Source organism: Tamandua tetradactyla, chromosome 17 (assembly GCF_023851605.1).
Source record: "Tamandua tetradactyla isolate mTamTet1 chromosome 17, mTamTet1.pri, whole genome shotgun sequence".
NCBI classification, from domain to species: Eukaryota; Metazoa; Chordata; class Mammalia; order Pilosa; family Myrmecophagidae; genus Tamandua; species Tamandua tetradactyla.
The window spans coordinates 36,385,633-36,406,334 of record NC_135343.1 but is presented as its reverse complement, the minus strand read 5'-3'; the positions used below and the strand labels follow the sequence as shown (position 1 = coordinate 36,406,334).

Here is a 20,702-nt window from a genome sequence, read left to right as displayed (position 1 = left end):
CATAAAACAAAATTCTTGGATGTGTTAGTTAGGCTTCTCTAGATAAACAGAACCAACAGGAGATATCTGTAAATATGAGATTTAAAACAGTGTTTCATGCAGCTGTGGGGATGTAAAAGTCCAAACTCGGTAGGGCAGGACGTGAGCTGGCAGTGCCAATGAAGGTCCTCAGTGAACTTCCAGGAGAGGCTGACGGGCTGAATCAGAAAGAGAGATTCTCTCTTCTGAATTCTCCTTAAAAGCCTTTGATGATTAGATTGTCACATTGTTTTTTCTTTTACAGCTTTCAGTACTCTTTCTTTGTCCTTTGAATTTGACGGCTTAACCAATAAATGACATGATATGTTTTTCTTCATATTTATCCTGCTTGGTGTTCTCTGGTTTCCTTCAATGTGCATATTTATATCTTTTGCTAAGTTTGGTAAGTTCTCTGTCTTTATTTCTTTGAATATTGCTTTTACATCTTTCACTCTTACTCTAATTCTTTGGTTCTCACATATTACATATATTGGTTATTCTTGGTAGTGATTCAGATGTCGATAATATTTTTTGTGTTCAAAATATTGTAAACATTGACTTAATCAAAAGTTGTGCTGTGATTAGGTTGGGAGAATATGGAAGAGGATTCACCCGTGGGCAAGGAGGTACAGTATATAAAATAATTGAATTCTCAGTTTCCATAGTGGATAGGCAATAGATCATATCTAAAACTGAAGAATCAAGAAATAATAGCACAAGCATATTATTTTAAAAAATGGAGGCATACACTAAAAGAACCTGCTAAAAGTTGAAAATAGTTGTCTTTAGGGAGCAGGTATTAAAGCACAGGGAGATAAGCAATTTGACAGTGTTGTTTTATGTTGAAAGCCTTGTAGCGATAGTTGGATTTGCAAAGCCCTATTTGTGTTTTATTTAAATATTTAAAAAAGAAAGATCAAAAGCCAAAAATAACCACAAAAATTATTATGTATACCAGAGACCTTGGTAAAGTCATAATTAGTGATTTATTTTCTAGATAGCTCAAAATAGTATCAATGCAAATATTCTTAAAAAGGGAGTGTGATGGTATATACCCAGAAGAGCTGAAAGCAGTGACACAAGCAGAAATTTGCACACTAGTGTTCATAGCTTTATTCACAATCGCCAAAAGATGGAAACAATTCAAATGTCCATTAACAGATGAGTGGATTAACAAAATGTGGTATGTACATAAAATGGAATATTATGAAGCAGTAAGAAGAAATGACATCTTGAAGCACATGACAAGATGGATGAGGCTTGAGGACATAATGCTGAGTGATATAAGCCAGACACAAAAGAATAGATACTGTATGACTCCACTTTTATGACCATGGTAAAGGTAAAATCAGAGGTTTATAATACAGACTGTAGGGCACCTAGAGATACACAGAAGCTAGAGATAGGTGAATGGTTAACTAATGAAGTTGAACTTAAATGAAAGGGAATAGATAGAAGTGAAGGCAGTTTACTAGTGAGTCTATAAGTAATATTACTATATTGAAGGTGAACATGATTGGAAGGTTTTATAGACCCATGTGTCCCACTGATTAACACTACAAATATAAATGAGTTCTTGTATGAACTACTGCAGAGGTATGAATCCTTGTACAAGAGTGTTTTAAGTTTGGGGTATCGGGGGAAAACTGCTTTTGCATGCTATGGCCTATGTTTAACAGGACAACATCAACCCTACCACAGCAACATTGGGGGAGGGACAAGAGTTAAGGGGAAGTTTAGAGTTTCTGTTTGGTGAGGGTGTATTTATTGGTTATCTTTCTCTTAGGAACAAAGAAATTATCTAAATTGGAGAGTGCTGATGGGCTATTGACTTTGGATCATCATGTATAATTACATGATGCCAAATGAATGGAGGTGGCTGAAGGATGCACTGAATGAGAATTAGATTGGCGAATGCTGGTGTATACATATGATCAAATATTGTGTTGTTACGAAAAGTAACAAAGTTATGAGGCATGCAACATTGTGAATGAACCTGTGGGACATTTGGTGAGGTAAAATAAACCAGAAACAAGAGCAAACATTGTATGGTCTCATTTAGAAAATGCTTAGAAAAAAGCAGAGGCCTAGATTGTAAGCTTTGATAGCAGACACATTTAGTCAGGGGTGCTAATTGTTATTTCTGAATTTTGAGAGGCTGTTTTATATATGTATTACCTGGTATTTAGAAGTAAGAATGAAGGTGGTCAAGTCTAGATTTAGAAAACAGGGGTAATGAAGACATTGTCTATATTTTAGAACCTCATCTACTCTTTAAGACCAAAGGAAGAAAGGTTTATTTTGTCCAGAAACTAAATTTTCTGTAACGCATAATCTAACTCAACTGTCTGGATAGATCATTTAAACAATCCAAATACAAGGATCCCAGAATAAGAATGAGGGCCTTTAATCCCATATAGCTTAATGAAATGCCTGGATACATCCCAGAGTATATTCAGCAGACGATCAAAAAGTATTGGTAAAAGTACCTTGAGAGATGGAAGGAAAACTGTGGAACCATTCAACTTTATCACTGGGAAAACCCTTGATACTGTGTCAAACGTTAGGGACACCCAAATCAATAGGCCAACCACTTGATCTTGAGGCTGGCTCTTGTAAGACTTATGTATATAGCAGAGAAGCTTAGCGTACTTCTTGAGGATGTCTTTTTTTTTGCTCAAATGTGACCTCTCTCTCTCTCTCTCTCTCTCTCTCTAAGCACAACCCTGCAAGTGAAATCATTGCCCTCCCACCTATGTGGGGCATGACATCCAGGGGTAAAAGTTACCCTGGTGGTGTGGGAGATGACTCCCAGGAATGAGCCTGGCCCTGCCACCATGGGATCAACAATGCCATCCTGACCAAAAGGGAGGAAAGATGTGTAATAAATAAGGTGTCAGTGGCTGAGAGTTCAAATAGAATCAAGAGGCTACTCTGGAGGTCACTGTTATGCAAGCGTCAGTTAGACATTGCTACTTATTATAATTTGCCAAACCCCAAGCAAAACCATTCCTGCCAATCCTAAAGAATGCCTAAAGCATTATATAAGAGTCTACAAAGATTCCATGCACTAAGGTAACTTTCCAGAAACCTACAACCTGCAGATGTGTCCCTGGACCAGATAAGTCCTGAATTGTCTCTCCAGAACATCAATTAGTTCCATCCCACTATCCTGTATCATTGACAGCCCCTTCCAACATGAAAAAGAATGGGCATAGCCCAAATACCCCTAAAGATTGGGAGAAAGATCAAAGGTAATGGTGGAGTTATACAGAGAAGCTAGGGTTTAACAAATGAATATGATTGCTGAATCATTATAATGATATTTCTTTTAGTCCCCAGTATCTTAGAGCAGCTAGATGTAAAAACCTAAAATTGTGGACTTGTAACCCATATGAAACTCTGAAATCTGTTCTACGACTAAGTGCTGTGATGTGCTTTAAAATTTATTGCTTTTTTGTATATATGCTATTTTTCACGAAAAAGAAAAAGTCAATTGTGATGATAAATGCACAGCTATATGATGACATTGTGAATCACTGATTGTACACTCTGGATGATTACATGGTATGTGAATATGTAATGTATATCAGTAAAAAATAATTTTAAAAAGGGTGTGTGATAGGTATGCTCAACCATCTATAGATAATGTGTAAAATTTTCTCACAGAAGGAAAAAGTGGGGCTTGAAAAGGTGAACACACTCTTGCTCAAATTCATGTTATGTTTTGTTGTTTCTTGCACTAAAAAAACCACCAGAGTGCCATTTCTGAAAATTTAAATCTTAATGAAAATGTATCATTTGCTGTTTTGACAGTATCCAAAAGCAGTGGCCTATAAAGTGAAAATTTTATTAATAAAGTCACACTCTTCACCTTCCTGCCACCAGAACTGTTTTATGCTGGAACCTTTAAGTATTTTCTTTTCTGATCCTAATTACCTATCTTTTCATCTTTCAAATTCTCTTACTGTCATTTATCTAGTTTTATGTTTCTTTGAGATGATCAGTCTTACAACCTTCATTTTTCTCCCTGCCTATCAGTCCCCTCTGCAAGCTTATCTTCCTACCTGGCTTGGACCCCATGGTTGGAAATCTGATCATTTTATCTTGATTCCTTCACTACACTAGTCTTCTATTACAAGTCCAGTAAACTCCTTCCCTGTTCTCCATCCTTTCTAAAGTCCTTTGTCCCTGCTCTTCCTATTCTAAGGCAGTTAATGGTTTTTAGAGATTTCTGTGGTGAGGTATCCTGTGCCCGGGGGAGGAAAACTACTCAGCCACACATCACCTCCAGCAGAGCATCTGCATTCCCTCTGTTGGGAATGTAGCTCTTTTTGCACTGATAATAAATCCTACTTTTTCTTTAGGGTTCAGCTTTAATAACAATCACCTAGAGAAGTCTTTTCTTACATCTAGACCTAGTCCCCCTGTTATACAAAATGCTTGACATTTTAAAGTACTTTCCAAAAACATTTTAAAATAATCACAAACTTACACAAAAGTTTTCAGTACTGAGGATGATTTTTCTTGAACCATTTGAGAGTACGTTGCAGTTGCAGGCCAGATGTCGCATCACCCCTTAATACGTGCGTGTGTATTTCCTACAAAATGACTATGGTCCTGTGTTGTCACTGTATAACCGTCAAAAATCAGGAAATTAGCAGTGATAAAAGTACTACTTTCACCAGTTATCCCACCAATGTCCTTTTTAGCAAAGGGATCTTGTTCATAATCACACTTTGTCTTTTGTTGCATATCTCTTTAGTCTCCTTCATTCTGGATTCTTTTTTTGTTTTTCCCTTTGTGACCTTACCACGTTTAAAGATTTTAGGCCAGGTATTTTCTAGAATATTCCTAAATTTGTGTATGTCTGAAGTTTCTTTACTATTAGATTCAGATTGGTGCATGTTTGGCAGGAGTATCACCAAAGTGACACTGTTTTCACTGCATCGTAGGAGGTGTTGTAGACATTTGTCCCTTTACCGATGAGGTTCATAATAATTACTTAAGGTGGTGTCACTAGGCTTCTCTGCTGCAAGGTTGCTCTTTCCCTTTTGTAATTAATAAGTATTTTGTAGGGAGCTACCTTGAAACTATGTAAATGTCTTGTTCCTCTTCAACACTTTCATATATTTATTATTTATTGATTTGATCTCTGTGGACTCAAAGTTCCTATTTTATTTAATGGTTTTGTAATTCATTCGTATTGTTGTTTATTTTGATGTTCAGATTGCCTCTGATATAGGCAGTGGGATCCCATGCAAACTGCTTTTAATCTTTTTTTTTTTACACTTTCCCAATTACTTATTAGTTTTGTTTAAAAAAATTTTTGTGTTGACATATATAACACAGAATTTCTCATTCTAACCATTTTTAAGTATACAATTTAATGATATTAATTACGTTCACAAGATTGTGTTACCATCACCACTGTCCATTACCTATCATCCCAAACAGAAGCTCTGAATCTGTGGCCAGTGTTAAATTCTAGGTTCTTAGTGGTACATTGAGAAAGAATTCGAGGGCACAGCACAGATTGAGCAAACTGGTAGAGATTTTATTGAGTACACATGCAAGAGGAGCATGTGGGTGCTTTCGCAAGAAGAGAGAGAAGAGAGGCAAGAGGCATGCAATGTTGGGGCAATCTCCTTTTATTGCTTAGCTTTACTTGCTCCCTCCCCCTCTCCTTGTTAGATCAAAGCTTTTTAAAAAAATTTAACGTTTTAATTGTATAATAGAACATATATACAAAGCAAAGAAAGAAAAAAGCTATAGTTTTCAAAGCACTCTTCAACAAGTAGTTGCAGTACAGATCCCAGAGTTTGTCATGGGCTACCATATCATCATCTCAGACTTCTTCTAACTGCCCCAGAATATAGGAGGCTAGAAGGAATAAATATTTTTTTATCATCACAATCTACTTTTTTTCCTTTTTTGTGAAAAGTAATATATATACAAAACAATAAATTTCAAAGCACCACACGAAATTAGTTGTAGAGCAGATTTCAGAGTTTGGTATGGGTTACAGTTCTACAATTTTAGGTTTTTATTTCTAGCTACTTTAAGATACTGGAGACTAAAAGAAATATCAATTTAATGATTCAGCAATCATATTCGTTTGTTAATCCCTACCTTCTCTGTATAACTCTACCATTACCTTTGATCTTTCTATCCTACTCTTTAGGGGTATTTGGGCTATGCCCATTCTAACTTTTTCTTGTTGAAAGGGGCTTTTGGTAATATGGGATAGGGAGATGGAACTAACTGTTGTTCTCGAGATGCTGGCCCCTCTAGGTTTCAGGACTTATCTGGTCCAGGACACATCTGGAGGTTGTAGGTTTCTGGAAAGTTACCCTAGTGCATGGAAGCTTTGAAGAATCTTATATAATGCCCTAGGTGTTCTTTAAGATTGGCTGGAATGGTTTTGATTGGGGCTTGGCAAGTTATGATAGGTAGCAATGTCTAACTGAAGCTTGCATAAGAACAACCTCCAGAGTAGCCTCTTAACTCTATTTGAACTCTCTCAGCCCCTGATTCTTTACTAATTATACTTCTTTTCCCCATTTTGGTCAGAATGGAATTGATGATCCCATGGTCCCAGGCCTGGACTCATCCCTGGGTGTCATCTCCCATGCTGTGAAGGAGACTTTCACCCCTGAATGTCATGTCCCACATAGTGGGGGAGGGCAGTGATTTCATTTGCAGAGTTGAGCTTAGAGAGAGTGAAGCCACATCTGAGCAACAAAAGAGGCCCTCCAGTAGTAACTCTTAAGCATACACTTATAGGTAGGCTAAGCTTCTCCACACACATAAGCTACCTAAGAGCAAGCCCCCTGATCAAGAGCTTGGCCTATTGTTTTGGGTGTCCCAATGTTTGACAAAGTATCAGGGGTTTCTCTGATGGTAAAGTGTAATGGTTCCATATTTTTCTTCCCATCCCTGAAGCGACTTTGCCAATTCTTTTTTTTATTATCTGCTTAATATATTCTAGGATGTATCTAGGTGTTATATTAAGCTGTACAGGATTTAAAGCTCTCATTCTTATTCTGGGCTCCTAGATCAAAGCTTTTTATTAACAGAAATTTTCTATTATCCACTCCATTTGGTCTTATCTTTGCAAAACAACCCTTTGAAAAACATATCTTGAAAGTGAGGGCTCTGGGCGGATAATGCTGGCTCAGTGGCAGAATTCTCGCCTGCCGTGGAGACCTGGGTTCGAGTCCTTGTGCCTGCTCATGTAAAAAAAAAATAATAATAATCAGGGCTCTTGCTTTTACCCTCCCTTCTCTGCAGGTGGTGCCTGGTGGTAGGTAGTGTATTTGGCAGGTCAGCTGCTGCTGGATGTTTTGCAAAAGTGGATAGGCCCAGACTGTGTGTCTGTGCAGGGCAGGCTGTCCTGACCTTGACCAACCATCCTTATTCAAGGACTTTCTCATGGTATCTTCTCTCCCCATTCAGAGCTCTGCTCTAGCCTGCCTCATAACTTTTAAGCAGTAACTCCATTTCCCTTCCCCCAATCCCTGGTTACCTCTTACTTAGTTTCTGTCTCTCCAAATTTGCTTATTTTAGACATTTCATGTAGGTGAAATCATGCAATAGTTGTCCTTTTGTGTCTGGTTTATTTTAGTTAGCATAATGCTTTTAAGGTTCATCTATGTTGTAGCATGTGTCAGCACTTCATTGCTTTTTATGGCTGAATAATATTCTGTTTTATGTATATAGTATGTTTTATATCTCTGTTCATTTATCCATTGATAGATACTTGAGTTGTTCCCAACTTTTAGCTATTACAAGTAATGCTGTTGTGAACATTGGTATACGAATAACTGTTTGAGTCCCTGCTTTCAATTTTTTGAATATATACCTAGAAGTACATATTCAATTTCTGGGTCATAAAGTAATTCTGTTTAACTTACCAGGAACCACAAACTATTTTCCACAGTCGCTGCACCATTTTATATTTCTGCCAACGATGTACAAGGGTTCCAATATCTCTGTATCCTCGCTAATACTTGTTTTTGGTTTTTTTTTCCTCTCTCTTAATAGCCATCTACTGAATGTGAAGTGGAATCATTTTAGTTTTTGTTTGTATTTATCTAAGTCTTTTGACATGCCCCCATCAATATTTGAGCATTTCCATGCTCTTTAGCACAACAGATGTTCCAGGTTCATGTTGTACTTTCTCTGCCCCAGAACTGGAATCAGTCGTGAAAGAGTTTGGTTCTTTTTAAAGAAGAATGGTATCTAGAAGCCATCGTGTGCTCTAGGCATGCTTATTGCTATTGGACTATTACTATTCTCAAACCCTGCCTTAGGACATAGCTTAGGGAATGCATGTATATATGTATGAATGTATGTACACACATATATTTACATTTATATTCATTTCTTTGTCTATGTATATTGAAAACCACAAGTTCATACCAGTACCTCCAATTCCATTCTACCACCACAGGGTTCATTCTAATTTTCGCCCTTTCCATATTTGCACTTATTTTCTCAGGCAGTTGGAATCCTGGGCCTTGCATTTCTTTTGCTATATTTACTCAGTCATGCCTTATGTAATCAATCTCCTGTCTCTGTGTCCTCTACCTCCCTGTGGGGATGATGTCCTTCTTATCCCACACAGGTTCTGACATACTGTGCGGAGCTGCTCTCGTTTGGATATGCTTCTCACCTTGCTCTGCCTCTGATACTCCACACTAAGCTTATCCTGTGAATTTTGACAACCCCACTCAGGGCCAGATGTAGTGGGTCAGATTTTGCGCATAATGCAGGACCCTCTATGATCTTCTTAGCTCCACTTTAGAGTTGTGGCAAATATTTGGACATTTGGAATGATGAACATAATTATAGGGGGAATATTATAATTTAGGGTATTGCCTGCATACATAGTGCCAGTAGTTCTTAGATTTAAATAAATAAAACTTTTTATTGAAGTACATATGTACTCAAAAGTATGTTTTAAACTGTTAAATAGTGAATGCATCCATATAATCAACACCCAGCTCAAGAAGTGAAATACTATCAGATACTGAACCTACTCATGCCCTTTTCAATCATTACTTGTTAGATATTTTAGTCTAACTAGTAGACATAAACTGTGTTCTTTATAATTGTATGTTATAATTAATGGCATGCTGAATAAAATAGAGTTTCAAAGGGTACACGATTGATTATTTTGAAAGCTGTTTTTTTAAAAATTAATTATGATAGGAATAATTTTTTTTTGAGTCTTATCATTCAGCCTGAGAAAGTTTACAGCAGGCAGTCACTAGGGGGCAGCCTGTACTGTGTCTGCTTCTTTGGAAACAGTTGTACCCTCCTTTTGTTAGTAACGGAATTACTTTGCATGGAAGGAAACAAATGTTACTTCAATGAAAGATATTTCATTATCCAAAGATATAAAGAAAACAGGCAAAATTATTCTGTTCTCTGTAATTAAATAACAAGGACAAATTCCTTGTTAAATCACTCTCAACATCTGGCAATCCTATAGTTGCTTCTTACATAGGCTGCAACAGAGAATCCAAATTTAAATGGGTTTAGAAGGCTTTTTTGAATCTAAATAAGTTTCAGGTAATTTATCTATACCTTCCCCTAACCATCCCTATTCTTTCCTGTAGACTTCTCCCAAACACCATAGGATGGAAAGTAGACCCTTGAGCTAAATTGGAGAGAATAAAGACACAGCTTTGAATCCAACAGCTAGGGCATTTTCTTCCATCCACTGAATTCTCATTACCCTTGCTCAGTGGCGATTCCTTTTGGTAGCACCCTGTGAAAAATAGCAAGTGTGAAAGAGAGAACTCGATCGTCTTTGATTCTAGTTCCTTACTAATCTTTTCTTCATTCCATTTTAGTTTTCTGTAATCCTTTTCTCATTAAAGCAATAAACTTTCTGGTCCCTGCATATCCCTAGAATATATGAATCTGTATCCAGATGTTTTTGAGATATTTTTCTTCTTAGAAGAGGCATAAAGAGATTATTTTCACCCTCTTCTCTTCCCACAATATGGTTTAGCTTCTTATTCTCTGAACTTTTACTATAATTTAATGTTATTTTTTTCTTTCTGTAGATAGAGACATTGGTATCTACCAATATTATGACAAGAAAGTTCCACAAGGTAAAGTACCTGTTCCACTCACCTAATTTTTATAAGCTAAATATTTTAACTATGAAATACTGAACATTAAAAACTCTATTTTTAGGAGCTTTAGATTAAACCTAGAATTTCAAGAGAAGTCCTTCAACTCTTTAGAAAAATGCTGAGGTTGATATGCTGTTCTGTATAAAATAAAGCAATATTGAAAAATGCCATAGAAGAACATGAAAAGTTTCATTTTATTGCTGATCAGGCTGATAACTGGACAGTCTATTCGTATTTATCTATCGGTGTCCCAGTAGAGGGCATTGTTAATGCGTGGGTCCCACTGATGCTGGCATCCAATCCTCACCTGATATCTGAAATAGACATTTCTGAGCGAATGATCAATTTTCTTTATCTGATTAATCCTGTTAATCCTAGAAGTTTCATGATGGGCCAAAAGGTCTTTCTAGCTAGAGTTACTTCCTGTTTTAGTCTCTGTTGAAGTGGGACTTGTGTGGGCTTTCTGTGTGCTTAGCTTGGTGGTTAATAGGCTGACTTCATGGTTCTGATGACAGACGGAAGCAGCTTCTGTTCTGGGCTTGGTTGCAACTCCTTCTCCTATCTGATGAGATTGGAAGCTCAGGATATTGGCCCACCTGTTGGGCTTTATAAGCCTTTTCATGGCAAGTTTAGGAAATATCTCTATGAAATGAAAATGTCCAAATTACCGCAATTTATTTTACAACTGTCCTTTTTAAAGTTTAGCATAATTTCTTGCTCCCAAGAATGCATTCAACAATAAATTATGTGTGTGTATGTGTGTGTGTATATATATATATGTATGAATATTTAAAAGCCAGAGTATTATAACAATAAATTCCACTTTTATTTCCTTCTTTCTATCTTTCCTCGGTCACGATGTCAACAACAGATCATGGTAACTTAGAAGAAAAGCAGAAGCTGGCAGAATGTAAGCTTACTTTTTACTTTGGAGGGATTATTGTAAAACTGGAATTTCTGCTTTCTGTACAAATAAAAAATCCTATTCCCCCCAATTCTTGTAAATTCCCATCATTTAAGTAAATAAACATGGTAAGAATTATATTTATTAGGTCTTTTTAATTTAGACTATCAAAACTTCTATCTAATTTTGACTATATAAATGCAAACTTTTTAAACAAACTATATATTACTTAATATGTTTAAAATAAATATGTCATACAAATTCTGGTGATAACATTTTATAATTCATACTTTGTCTAAATTATAAATATATATTTTTTACCCATTTTAAGAAAATAAGATTTATAATTATCAGTTCAAGCATTTTATTCCCTCTAGTCTTTTCTATTCCTAAATGTATAAATTCTACATATGTAATATGGCTTTACATGACTTAAAATTAAATATAATTTAGGACTTTGTTTTGAACATAGCTGAAACTGAAAATCCCAAGAGACCGTTTTCTCTTGTTTAAATGGTCAAATTAGCATTTAATTTTTAAAGATACTATACTGGTAGCTATTACACAGTTTTTAAAATATGCTCTGTATATCATAAATTATAATTATGGAACCAAATTAATTTACTGAAATAAGATATTTAGCAATTCTGTCAAATTTAGATGCCTATATATAAGTACATTTCTATATATGTAAGCAACATACATACAGGTAGACAGTTCTTATTTAGAGTTATTGTTTAGGAGAATCCAAAACTGAATTTATTTTAATGATAAAATGTAATGATTTTAATATTTTATGAACTCTTTGAAACAGAACCGTTTAATTTTTTAGTCTAACATTGACATTCTACTAAATAACTTCACCTTTCTGTTAAACTCATTTAAAACAAAACAAAGGTTTTATCACTATTGAATTGTGGTATAGATTTTAGAGAGGAATATATATATTTTTTAATAAAAAAAAAGCACTGTTAGTGCTTAACTTGTTAAAACTTGTATTTCCCTCAGAATTTTTTCCTTCATTTTAATATGTGAGATTTTGAGAGCTTAATAATAATTTCATTTTCCGTATATCATTTTTGCATTTTCTTTCTTTTCTTGCTATATTCAGTTGCTCGTGAGAATTTCCAGATCTGAAAAGGCCACTTTCAAAATTTGGTGGTTTTTTTTGATTGAATGTTTAATTATGTACATCAAATTCAGTTACTTCGATGGTAAAGAGAGTGGGCCATTTATTATTAAGTGTTAGATTCACAGGCCTAGGAAACTTTCCCAGAGATTCTCTGAGCCTCGTTGGTTGTCAACATAAAATTATGATCTGGAGATTGTTTTGTGGTAAAAATCCTGTTCCTGTGATAAAGCCTTTCAAAAGTCTGTCATTTGATGATGGAAATAAAATCCACTTCCTCTCAATTATGGGGGTGCTTTATTTTAATCTTCCGAAGTCACGCTGCTAAGCAAAGTTTCCTTCTAAAATTATGTTTAGCTAACAGTAATACCTGATTTACTTGCCAGCCCGAGATTATCCTTGGATGCTCAAAAACAGACGCCCAGAGAAACTTCGAGACTCACTCAAGGAGTTGGAGGTACCTTTCAAAAGTTTCAAAAATGGCAACAAACAAACTGATTTTAAAAACATCTTTCAACAGCTTTAATTTTCATAAGGGATCAACTCTCATGGTGATGATAGCTTTGCTTTTGTTCAGTGAAAAGTTCCACAACAGTCACATCTTTGTGTGGCATGCTGAACTTTTTTTTGCTTGCAAATCAGAAGCACTTTAACTGATAACAACAATGTGTATAGTCACCTGCACTCTCTTTTTTTTATTGTCCTTTAGGAGCTGATGCAAAACAGTCAGTGTGTGCTGAGCAAATGGAAGAACAAATATGTCTGCCAGGTAAAATAGTTTGACATACTTTAGCAGTGCTTAACCATTGGAGCTGAAAACTATGCAGTAATTGGCATTCATGTGTTATAATAGACAATGAACAAAAATTTTTTAGAAGCAAATATGTTATAGCTTGAACTTTGCTCATTCTAGAGCTAACATTGGACAATCAGATTGTCACAGGCCACCAGACCCCCTAATTAATTAATTAGTATAATTGTTCTGGCACATTATAAACACTAATAAAAATCTTTTCATGTGGTATTTTTTGTTCCTATATTGTCTGAATGTTGATTAGATATTTACTTGTATAGATTTAATCATATTTTTGAATGAAGATGAAACCATAGGACAAAAGGTTTTGAGGCATACCACTCTATTAAGTGTTTGTGAATACCATTGCTTATAGAAATCAACAAGCAGACTAGAATTAGACCAGATGTAACAAGACGTTTGTTTTCACATTTTGAACCTTCCAAGCTGCACTGTTTGATACAGTAGCCAGGAGTCACATGTAACTAGGTAAATATGAATTAAAATTAATTAAATTTAAAATTCAGTTAATCTATTGCACAACCAACATTTTAAGTGCTTAGTAAGCATATATTACATATTGAACAGTGTAGATATAGAGTGTTTCCATCACAGAAAGTTTTATTGGACAGCATTTCTGCTTAGGGTGAGCTAAACATTGAATGGGCTAGATTCAGGACATAAAAGGCTAATTAGTGTCCATTGATCACAAAATAATGGATAAATGACTCAGTGTTGCTAATAGGTTTAAAAATTACAATTTGCCTAGAAAATTTTTTCTTGCTTACAATAAAAAAATAATTATTACTCATATTCTATTCATTTATATAACTGAAGTTGCATCAGTACTGCTGATATCCAATAACAATTTTATGGAATTTCCTGCGTCAGTTTAAATTTTTACTTTTTTGCACTGATTTATTTTAGGTTGAATGATTCTTGTTTGAAGTTTAGGCCAGTAGTCCTATTCGCAAATTTACAACATCAAATTTTAATATAGACTATCATTTTAGTGGACTCGAGCTTTTCCTTATTTTTTGTTTAAACCAGTCTAACTTAGTTACCTCCTCAACTGGCATAAATTATTTTCCAGAGACTATTTATAAGACTGAGTTATTATTCATAGAACCATAATTCTTCTTAAGTTCACTTTACAATACTATTTAAAAGGATGGGATTTAAAAAAAAATACTAATTTTAAATTTATATATATAATTTTAAAATTGTGTCTGGAAACATACAATTATTATATGTAGTTAGTAAAACTGACTACATTATATATTTTTATAGTTAAAGATATGTACATAATTTAAATAATTAAAAAATCAATGCATGTAAAGTTGTATCTTTGCTTAATGATAATTTAGAACTGTAAATAAGAATCTGAATTGAAACACAACACTTGCAGGAATTTAAAAACTCCACAATAATGGTGAACAGTCTGTATATAAATTGATATAATTCATAAATTGTTTGCATAAAAAAAGTTTTAGTCAAACTTAAAAATTTGAATACAAAATATGTTCCAGAAAGTTTCAAACGTAATACCTTTAAACTTAATAACTTTAAAAACAGACTCAAAATTATTTGACTGGAAGGCAAGCCTGCAACCTGTAGTAAGGGGTGTGTCTCATGGTCTCCACCCTTAGCATCATGCAGGGTAAGTTGGAACATGTCAGGTATCTTAAAATATGCAATGAAACATCCCATCGGCAGTCCTTTTTAGATCAACTTTATTACATTTTAATTTATTAAGTAATATTTATAAATGCTAATAGAAATCTTTTTCTATTTCAGTAATTCATTATTGAATTAAATCAACTCAGAACAGGTACTTCCATGATGTTCTGACTTTTGTAATTTACAGCACCAAACAGTATTTGTTTCTTAAGCTGGTGTGCCAGTAAGTCTGTTAGCATTACCAATGGAATTTATGTCTTTTTATGCTCTATCATATTTTGTGCTTTATTTCTGTGATTAAAAAGATATTCCTAAAATAAACCTTTTGATGTGATGTATTTTAACAAGTAAACTTTAACTTGAACCACCCACAGTTCCAGGTCATTCCCCACATCATAGGATACTTTAGGGCCTTGGAGAGACTCCTGACCTTATTTGTCTACTTCCTCAGTTTCTTGACAGAACTGTTATCTAGGTCTTCTAAAAATAATAAAGATCTCTAGTATCACGATGAATTTAAATTTTGCTCAAACTAAATATTTAGATGGATCCCCCAACCCTTTGTTAGTTGTAGCAAACTAACAAAAGGGTCCTCTTTTGTGTAACTATGCAGTGTGATGACTCCAAAGATAACATGTATTTAAATTTCTCTTAGTGATTTTCCCCATATACCCTAAAACGGTAGCCATTGACCCTAAGATAATGCTTTATAACTCTTGAGAAAGAAGTGAAAAAAGTTCTTCAGGATCTTGGTGCTGAAACATTTGAACTCTCAGTCTTTAAATTTGGCCACCCCTCACCTAATTTAAATATTTTATCAGCAAAGAAATGGCAAATTTAGGATTTGTGGAATTTATTTATTTATATATTTTTGCATGGGCAGGCACCAGGAATCGAACCCAGGTCTCTAGCATGGCAGGAGAGAACTCTGCCTGCTGAGCCCCTGTGGCCTGCCCTGTGGAATTTATTTTTGGTGTCTCTTTTTGAGATCCTTAGTTCTTAAAAGGACCAATTGTTCAGGAATTAGTGAAGCAACTACAACAACATAAAGGGTTTCAGAAACTACCAATTGAGCTTAAGTCTTTCCCTTTGATGAATAATGAGGATTTATAGGAAATTATATGTCAAAATTTCCAAAGCTTAGTTAATGTTGATTTAATGACCTGTAAATTGTAACATTAAAAAAATAATTTCCTCAACTTTGGAATAGTTTAAAAACTCACCAGTGTATGTTTGGGGGAAAAATGGTCTTTTGAAGTTGGTTTTCCAGACTTTGGCCTTCCTAGCTTGAGAGGCATTAAAAAATATTGAGGCATAATTTAGACCTTTACTTTTACTAGAAATATATTTGTCTTTTTTTGCCTCTTAAAAAGTCATTTTAGGAAGAGATGGTGTTTAATAATCTCCTGCTTTGAATTTGTTAAACTATCTTACAAGCTATTCTTAGAGAATAGTAGTTTCAGCATTAAAACACTATTAGATTGTTCACCACTTTTAGAGAATTTTTAAATTCCTAGAAGTATTAGGTTTCAGCTGACTTTCTTATTTATAATTAAGCATAGATATAACTTTACATATGTTGATTTTTTAAATTACTTGAATTATGTATGTACATTTAATCATAACTATATAATATAATCAATAATTCTATGTTTCCAGACAATTTTAAAATGCCAAGAAAAGTAGTTTCCTTTTAAAATTCTTGTAATGGATTATATGACAGCCTACTTGAAAATATAAATTATTTTCCAGGTCTATCATAGATAAATTGTCACCTTATGGAACTTATTTTATTGCAGCTTGCTCAGTTGTAGAATAGATAAAATCGTTACCTAATCTTTTCTTTCATCAAATTATGTGAAAATCAATTTGACTTCCTCATAAAATAACAATAGACAAACAAGAGTTTTATATTACAGCTACTGGTAATAGTATATTATTCGTATAAACCCCATCTCACAGTATGTATTGTCTACCCATCATTGTGGAGGGAAGGGGGCCTAAAATGCAAGATGTGGGCTAAGTCTCCATGTAACCTAATCAGGGATAATAGACACATGAGATCACTAGGATGCTAATGCATGGAAAGTTGTATGACACCAAGTAAAATGACAAGAGTTTAGAGAAAGCAGAAATCAGTTAAGAAAATATAGTTAGGAAAAAATTTGTGGAGAAATTATAACTACTTAGACCTTAAAGATAGGAACATTTGATTAGGCTTAAAAGGGATTAGATTTTTTGAGGTGTTCAAGTGAGAATTAAATGGATGTCTGCATGGTAGTGAGGGCCTTTTTGTGAACACATGGTTTATGTTGAAGAACAAAATGGTAAATTTGAGAAATCACATGGAGTTTCATGTTAGGGACTTTTTTTGGGGGGGGGGGGGGGAGGGACAGGGAAGGGTGCATAGTCCGGGAATTGAAGCCAGATCTTTCGCTTCAAAGGCAAGCATTCTATTGCTGAACCACCTATGCACCCCATGCCAGGGACTTTGAATGTTGCTCTAAAATATTGATACTTTGTTCTGCAATACTATAAACACATTTAGAGCATTAGAGCTGGGGACTGACTTTTTAAAATTAGATTTATGAAAGGGTTAACTTGACAGTGAGTTATAGAATGAAACATGAAAGCCAGAGGCAATGAAGTTATTTCAAAGGATAAGTTTAGTGAGGCTAAGTTGCAGAGAGTTTTGAAAACCAGAGAAGAAATTTAGAATGGTAAGTAGGAAATTTAATTTTGGCTGTGTTACATGGAAAGCAACCAAAGGTAGTCAAATGATGATATTATTGGAAACATGGAATTAGAGTGAAAGGTGGGAGTTGAAGATTCGGGAGGCAGCAAAAGAGGTGATATCAAACCTTCCAATATGGCCTCATGTGGGGAAGTGAGAATGTTGTGAGAGAATCTAAGATTCTCCCATTTAGGGACTAGAAAGAAAAAATGAGCCAGCAAAAGGCACTGAAATAACAATCAGAAGGATGACAAAATAGAAAGAAATTTGTTTTCTTAAAATCAGAAGACTTAGAAATCAAGCTGCCTAAAAAATGGTTAAAGAATATGTTACCCCTGCTTTAATATTTAACTATAGTATTTATAAGTCTCAGTATTGTCATAATGAAGCTGTCTGTCAACAGGCATTTATTAATTTCCAGCAACAAACCTGCATTAGTCAAAGGTCTCTAGAGAAACAGAACTAACAGGAGAGATCTGTACATATGAGATTCATAAAGGTGGCTCACGCAACCATGGAAATGGAAGAGTCAGATTCTGCAAGGCAGGCTGTGAGGCTGTCAGCTCCAATGAAGGGTCTGGATGAACTCCACAGGAGAGGCTCACCAGCTGAAGAAACAGTGAAAAAGTGTTTCTTCTTCTTTAATAGACTTGAACTGGTTGGATTTTCTTGGTGGAACACACATACCTTAGTTGATTGCAGATGTAATCAGGCATAGTTGAAATCAGCAGACTGATGATTTAAATCACTTGGCCAAGTTAACACCAGAACCTAACCATCACAGTCCACCACCTGTCAACTTGGCAGTATACACATCACCTTGAAACATGCCTAATTTCCAAATAGAACACAATAACAGACATCTGTTTTGTCTAACTATACTCAACTGTCCTGCGTACAACCAGAAACGCACTATGTCTCTCCAGAATAGGGTGCAAGTCCTTAGGTAACATTCACTTTTAAACTTCATATCCTGTAACTTAAATACTATAACATGAACAATACAATTAATGTTATATGATAAGAGAAAAACAAGATATTTGCTTATGTACAAATACAAACTACTCATAAGAAAACAAGGAAGGAATATATGATCACAGACCTCATTTCAGTAACTGGTCACATGTCGTAATTCATATTTATCACTACCTTCTTCTTCTACCCATTCCATGTTCCCTTTACCCTCAGCAAGCACTTCAGGTGGCTGTGGTTCTTTGTCAGGTGGGGTGAAAATTCATTTCTGGAATTTCTGGGCCATTAGTAGTCCTGCCTGAATTGAGTTGTTGCAGTTTTCCATTGACTTTAACCACAGGGCATGGTAGTACTAAAAGACGCCCTAGGGGATCTCTTGTATTCCAGTAAAACTCTTCTTTACCTTCATTGTGTAGTTCCAGTCTTATTTCTCATTGGTAGTCAGGGTCAGTCATCCCAGACAGAACAGTAATCCCCTTTTTTGATTCAGTGACATGTGAAGTCCAAAGTGGCCAGATGGCAGTCTTAACTTCCAGTTCAATGGAATCATTGTTGTGTCTCCTGGTAATACCACTCCTCCTTTTGGAACTAACACCTGTAGACCAGTAGAGCTTAAGGTTTCAGGGACAGGAAGCAGAAATTTTCCTAGTGGATCACTAGGGTTGATAGTGAGTTGTGCCCCTCCATTTCCACCCCTTGATTCCTGGACCTGGGAATCCTGGCTATGGGAGAAACAGTACTTTATAGTGGCCGCTGATTCACAGCATGCACAGCCTCCTGGAGAATATTATCCCAGCCCTGCAACGTATTACTGCCTAGCTGGCACCATAATTGGGTCTTCAAAAGGCCATTCCACTGTTCTGTCAGCTCAGATGCTTCTGGAATATGGAAAGGCCAGAGAATTCCATGAGCATGTGCCCATTCCCACACTTTATTCGCTATGAAATCAGAAGCAATGCTGTGTAGAATACCATGAAGGTGAATAAGGCATTCCGTTAAGTCCACGGATGGTAGTTTTTGCAGAAGCGTGGCATGCAGGGAAGGCAAACCCATATCCGGAGTATGTGTCTATTTCAGTTAGAACAAATTGCTGCCCCTTCCATGATGGGAGTGGTCCAATGTCCACCTGGCGGAAGTGGTCCACTAGGTAGCAGGCTGATTACTTGAGGAGTGGTGCCATATTGGGTACTGAATGTAGCAATCTGCTGCTGGCAGATTGGGCACTTAGCAATGGCCATAGCTAGTTAAGCCTTGGTGAGTGAAAGTCCACGTTGCTGATCCCATGCATAACCTCCATTCCTACCACCATGCCCTCTTTGTTCATGAGCCCATTGGACAATGGCAGGAGTGGCTAAGGAAAGAGGATTTACTTGTATCCACAGAATGGCTCATCTTATCCACTTGATTATTAAAACCTTCCTCTGCTGAAGTCACCCTCTGCTGAGTATTCACATGGGACACAAATATCTTCATGTACTTTGCCCACTCAGAAAGATCTATCCATATATTTTCCCCAGACCTCTTCATCAACAATTTTCCAATCATGCTCCTTTCAAGTCCCTGATCGATCCAGCCAAACCATTAGCAGCAGCCCATGAGTCAATATACAAATGCATCTCTGGCCAGTTCTCCTTCCAAGCAAAATAAAGAATCAGGTGCACTGCTCAAATTTCCACCCAGTGGGAGGATTTCCCCTCACCACTGTCCTTTAAGGATATCCCAGAAAAGGAGTTGTAGTTTTGCAGCTGTCCCCATGTGGGTGGTCCCTGCATATTGTACAGAACCATCTGTAACCAGGCCCCAGTTTTCTCTTCCTGAGTCAGCTGACTGTGAGAAACTCCCCAAGATGCCATAGCTCTGGTCTGGGAAAGAGAAAGTAATGTGACCGTAGTGGGGGCCATGGGCATTTGGTCCATTTTCTCATGTTACTTGTACCTTCATGACCAGCTTGAGCCCTATCTCCTATATACTCTTTCTGTCTTATCGTGCTGCTGTGCATGCCCAACTTTATGGCTTGGTGGGTCAGACAACGCCCAGCTCATGATAGGCAACTCGGGTTTCATGTAAATTGGTGTCCAATGGTTAAGTGTTCAGACTCTACTAAGATGCAGTGGCACGCTAAAAGCTGTTTCTCAAAAGAAGAAATGGTAAGGCTTTGCTCCAAAGTCCTAAGGGACTGCATTGTGATTCTCCTATAGGGACCTGCCAAAGGTTCCAGGCAGTCTTATTTGCACTGACACTTCCAGCACCATCAGATCTGCTGGGTCACATGGCCCAAGTGGCAGAGCAGCTTGTGTATCAGCCTGGGCATGTTGCAGAGC

The 20,702-nt window shown here is 36.0% G+C and overlaps 1 protein-coding gene across 10 annotated transcripts in view; it reads left to right on the top strand.

Moving 5' to 3' along the window:
• The window catches only part of WDPCP (WD repeat containing planar cell polarity effector), a 486,016-nt gene that overhangs the window by 124,009 nt on the left and 341,305 nt on the right, over positions 1 to 20,702 (top strand). For 7 of the 10 annotated variants that reach the window (XR_013164298.1, XM_077134369.1, XM_077134366.1 and 4 more), the window contains 4 exons: positions 10,098 to 10,145; positions 11,023 to 11,079; positions 12,589 to 12,659; positions 12,912 to 12,971. Coding sequence is in view for 9 of the 10 variants with exons in the window: in XM_077134369.1 (XP_076990484.1) it covers positions 10,098 to 10,145; positions 11,023 to 11,079; positions 12,589 to 12,659; positions 12,912 to 12,971 (236 nt within the window). In the remaining variant the exon portion in view is untranslated. Of the gene's footprint in view, positions 1 to 10,097; positions 10,146 to 11,022; positions 11,080 to 12,588; positions 12,660 to 12,911; positions 12,972 to 20,702 lie in introns of those variants that run through there. The other 3 variants (XM_077134367.1, XM_077134371.1, XM_077134372.1) reach the window with 2 other exon arrangements.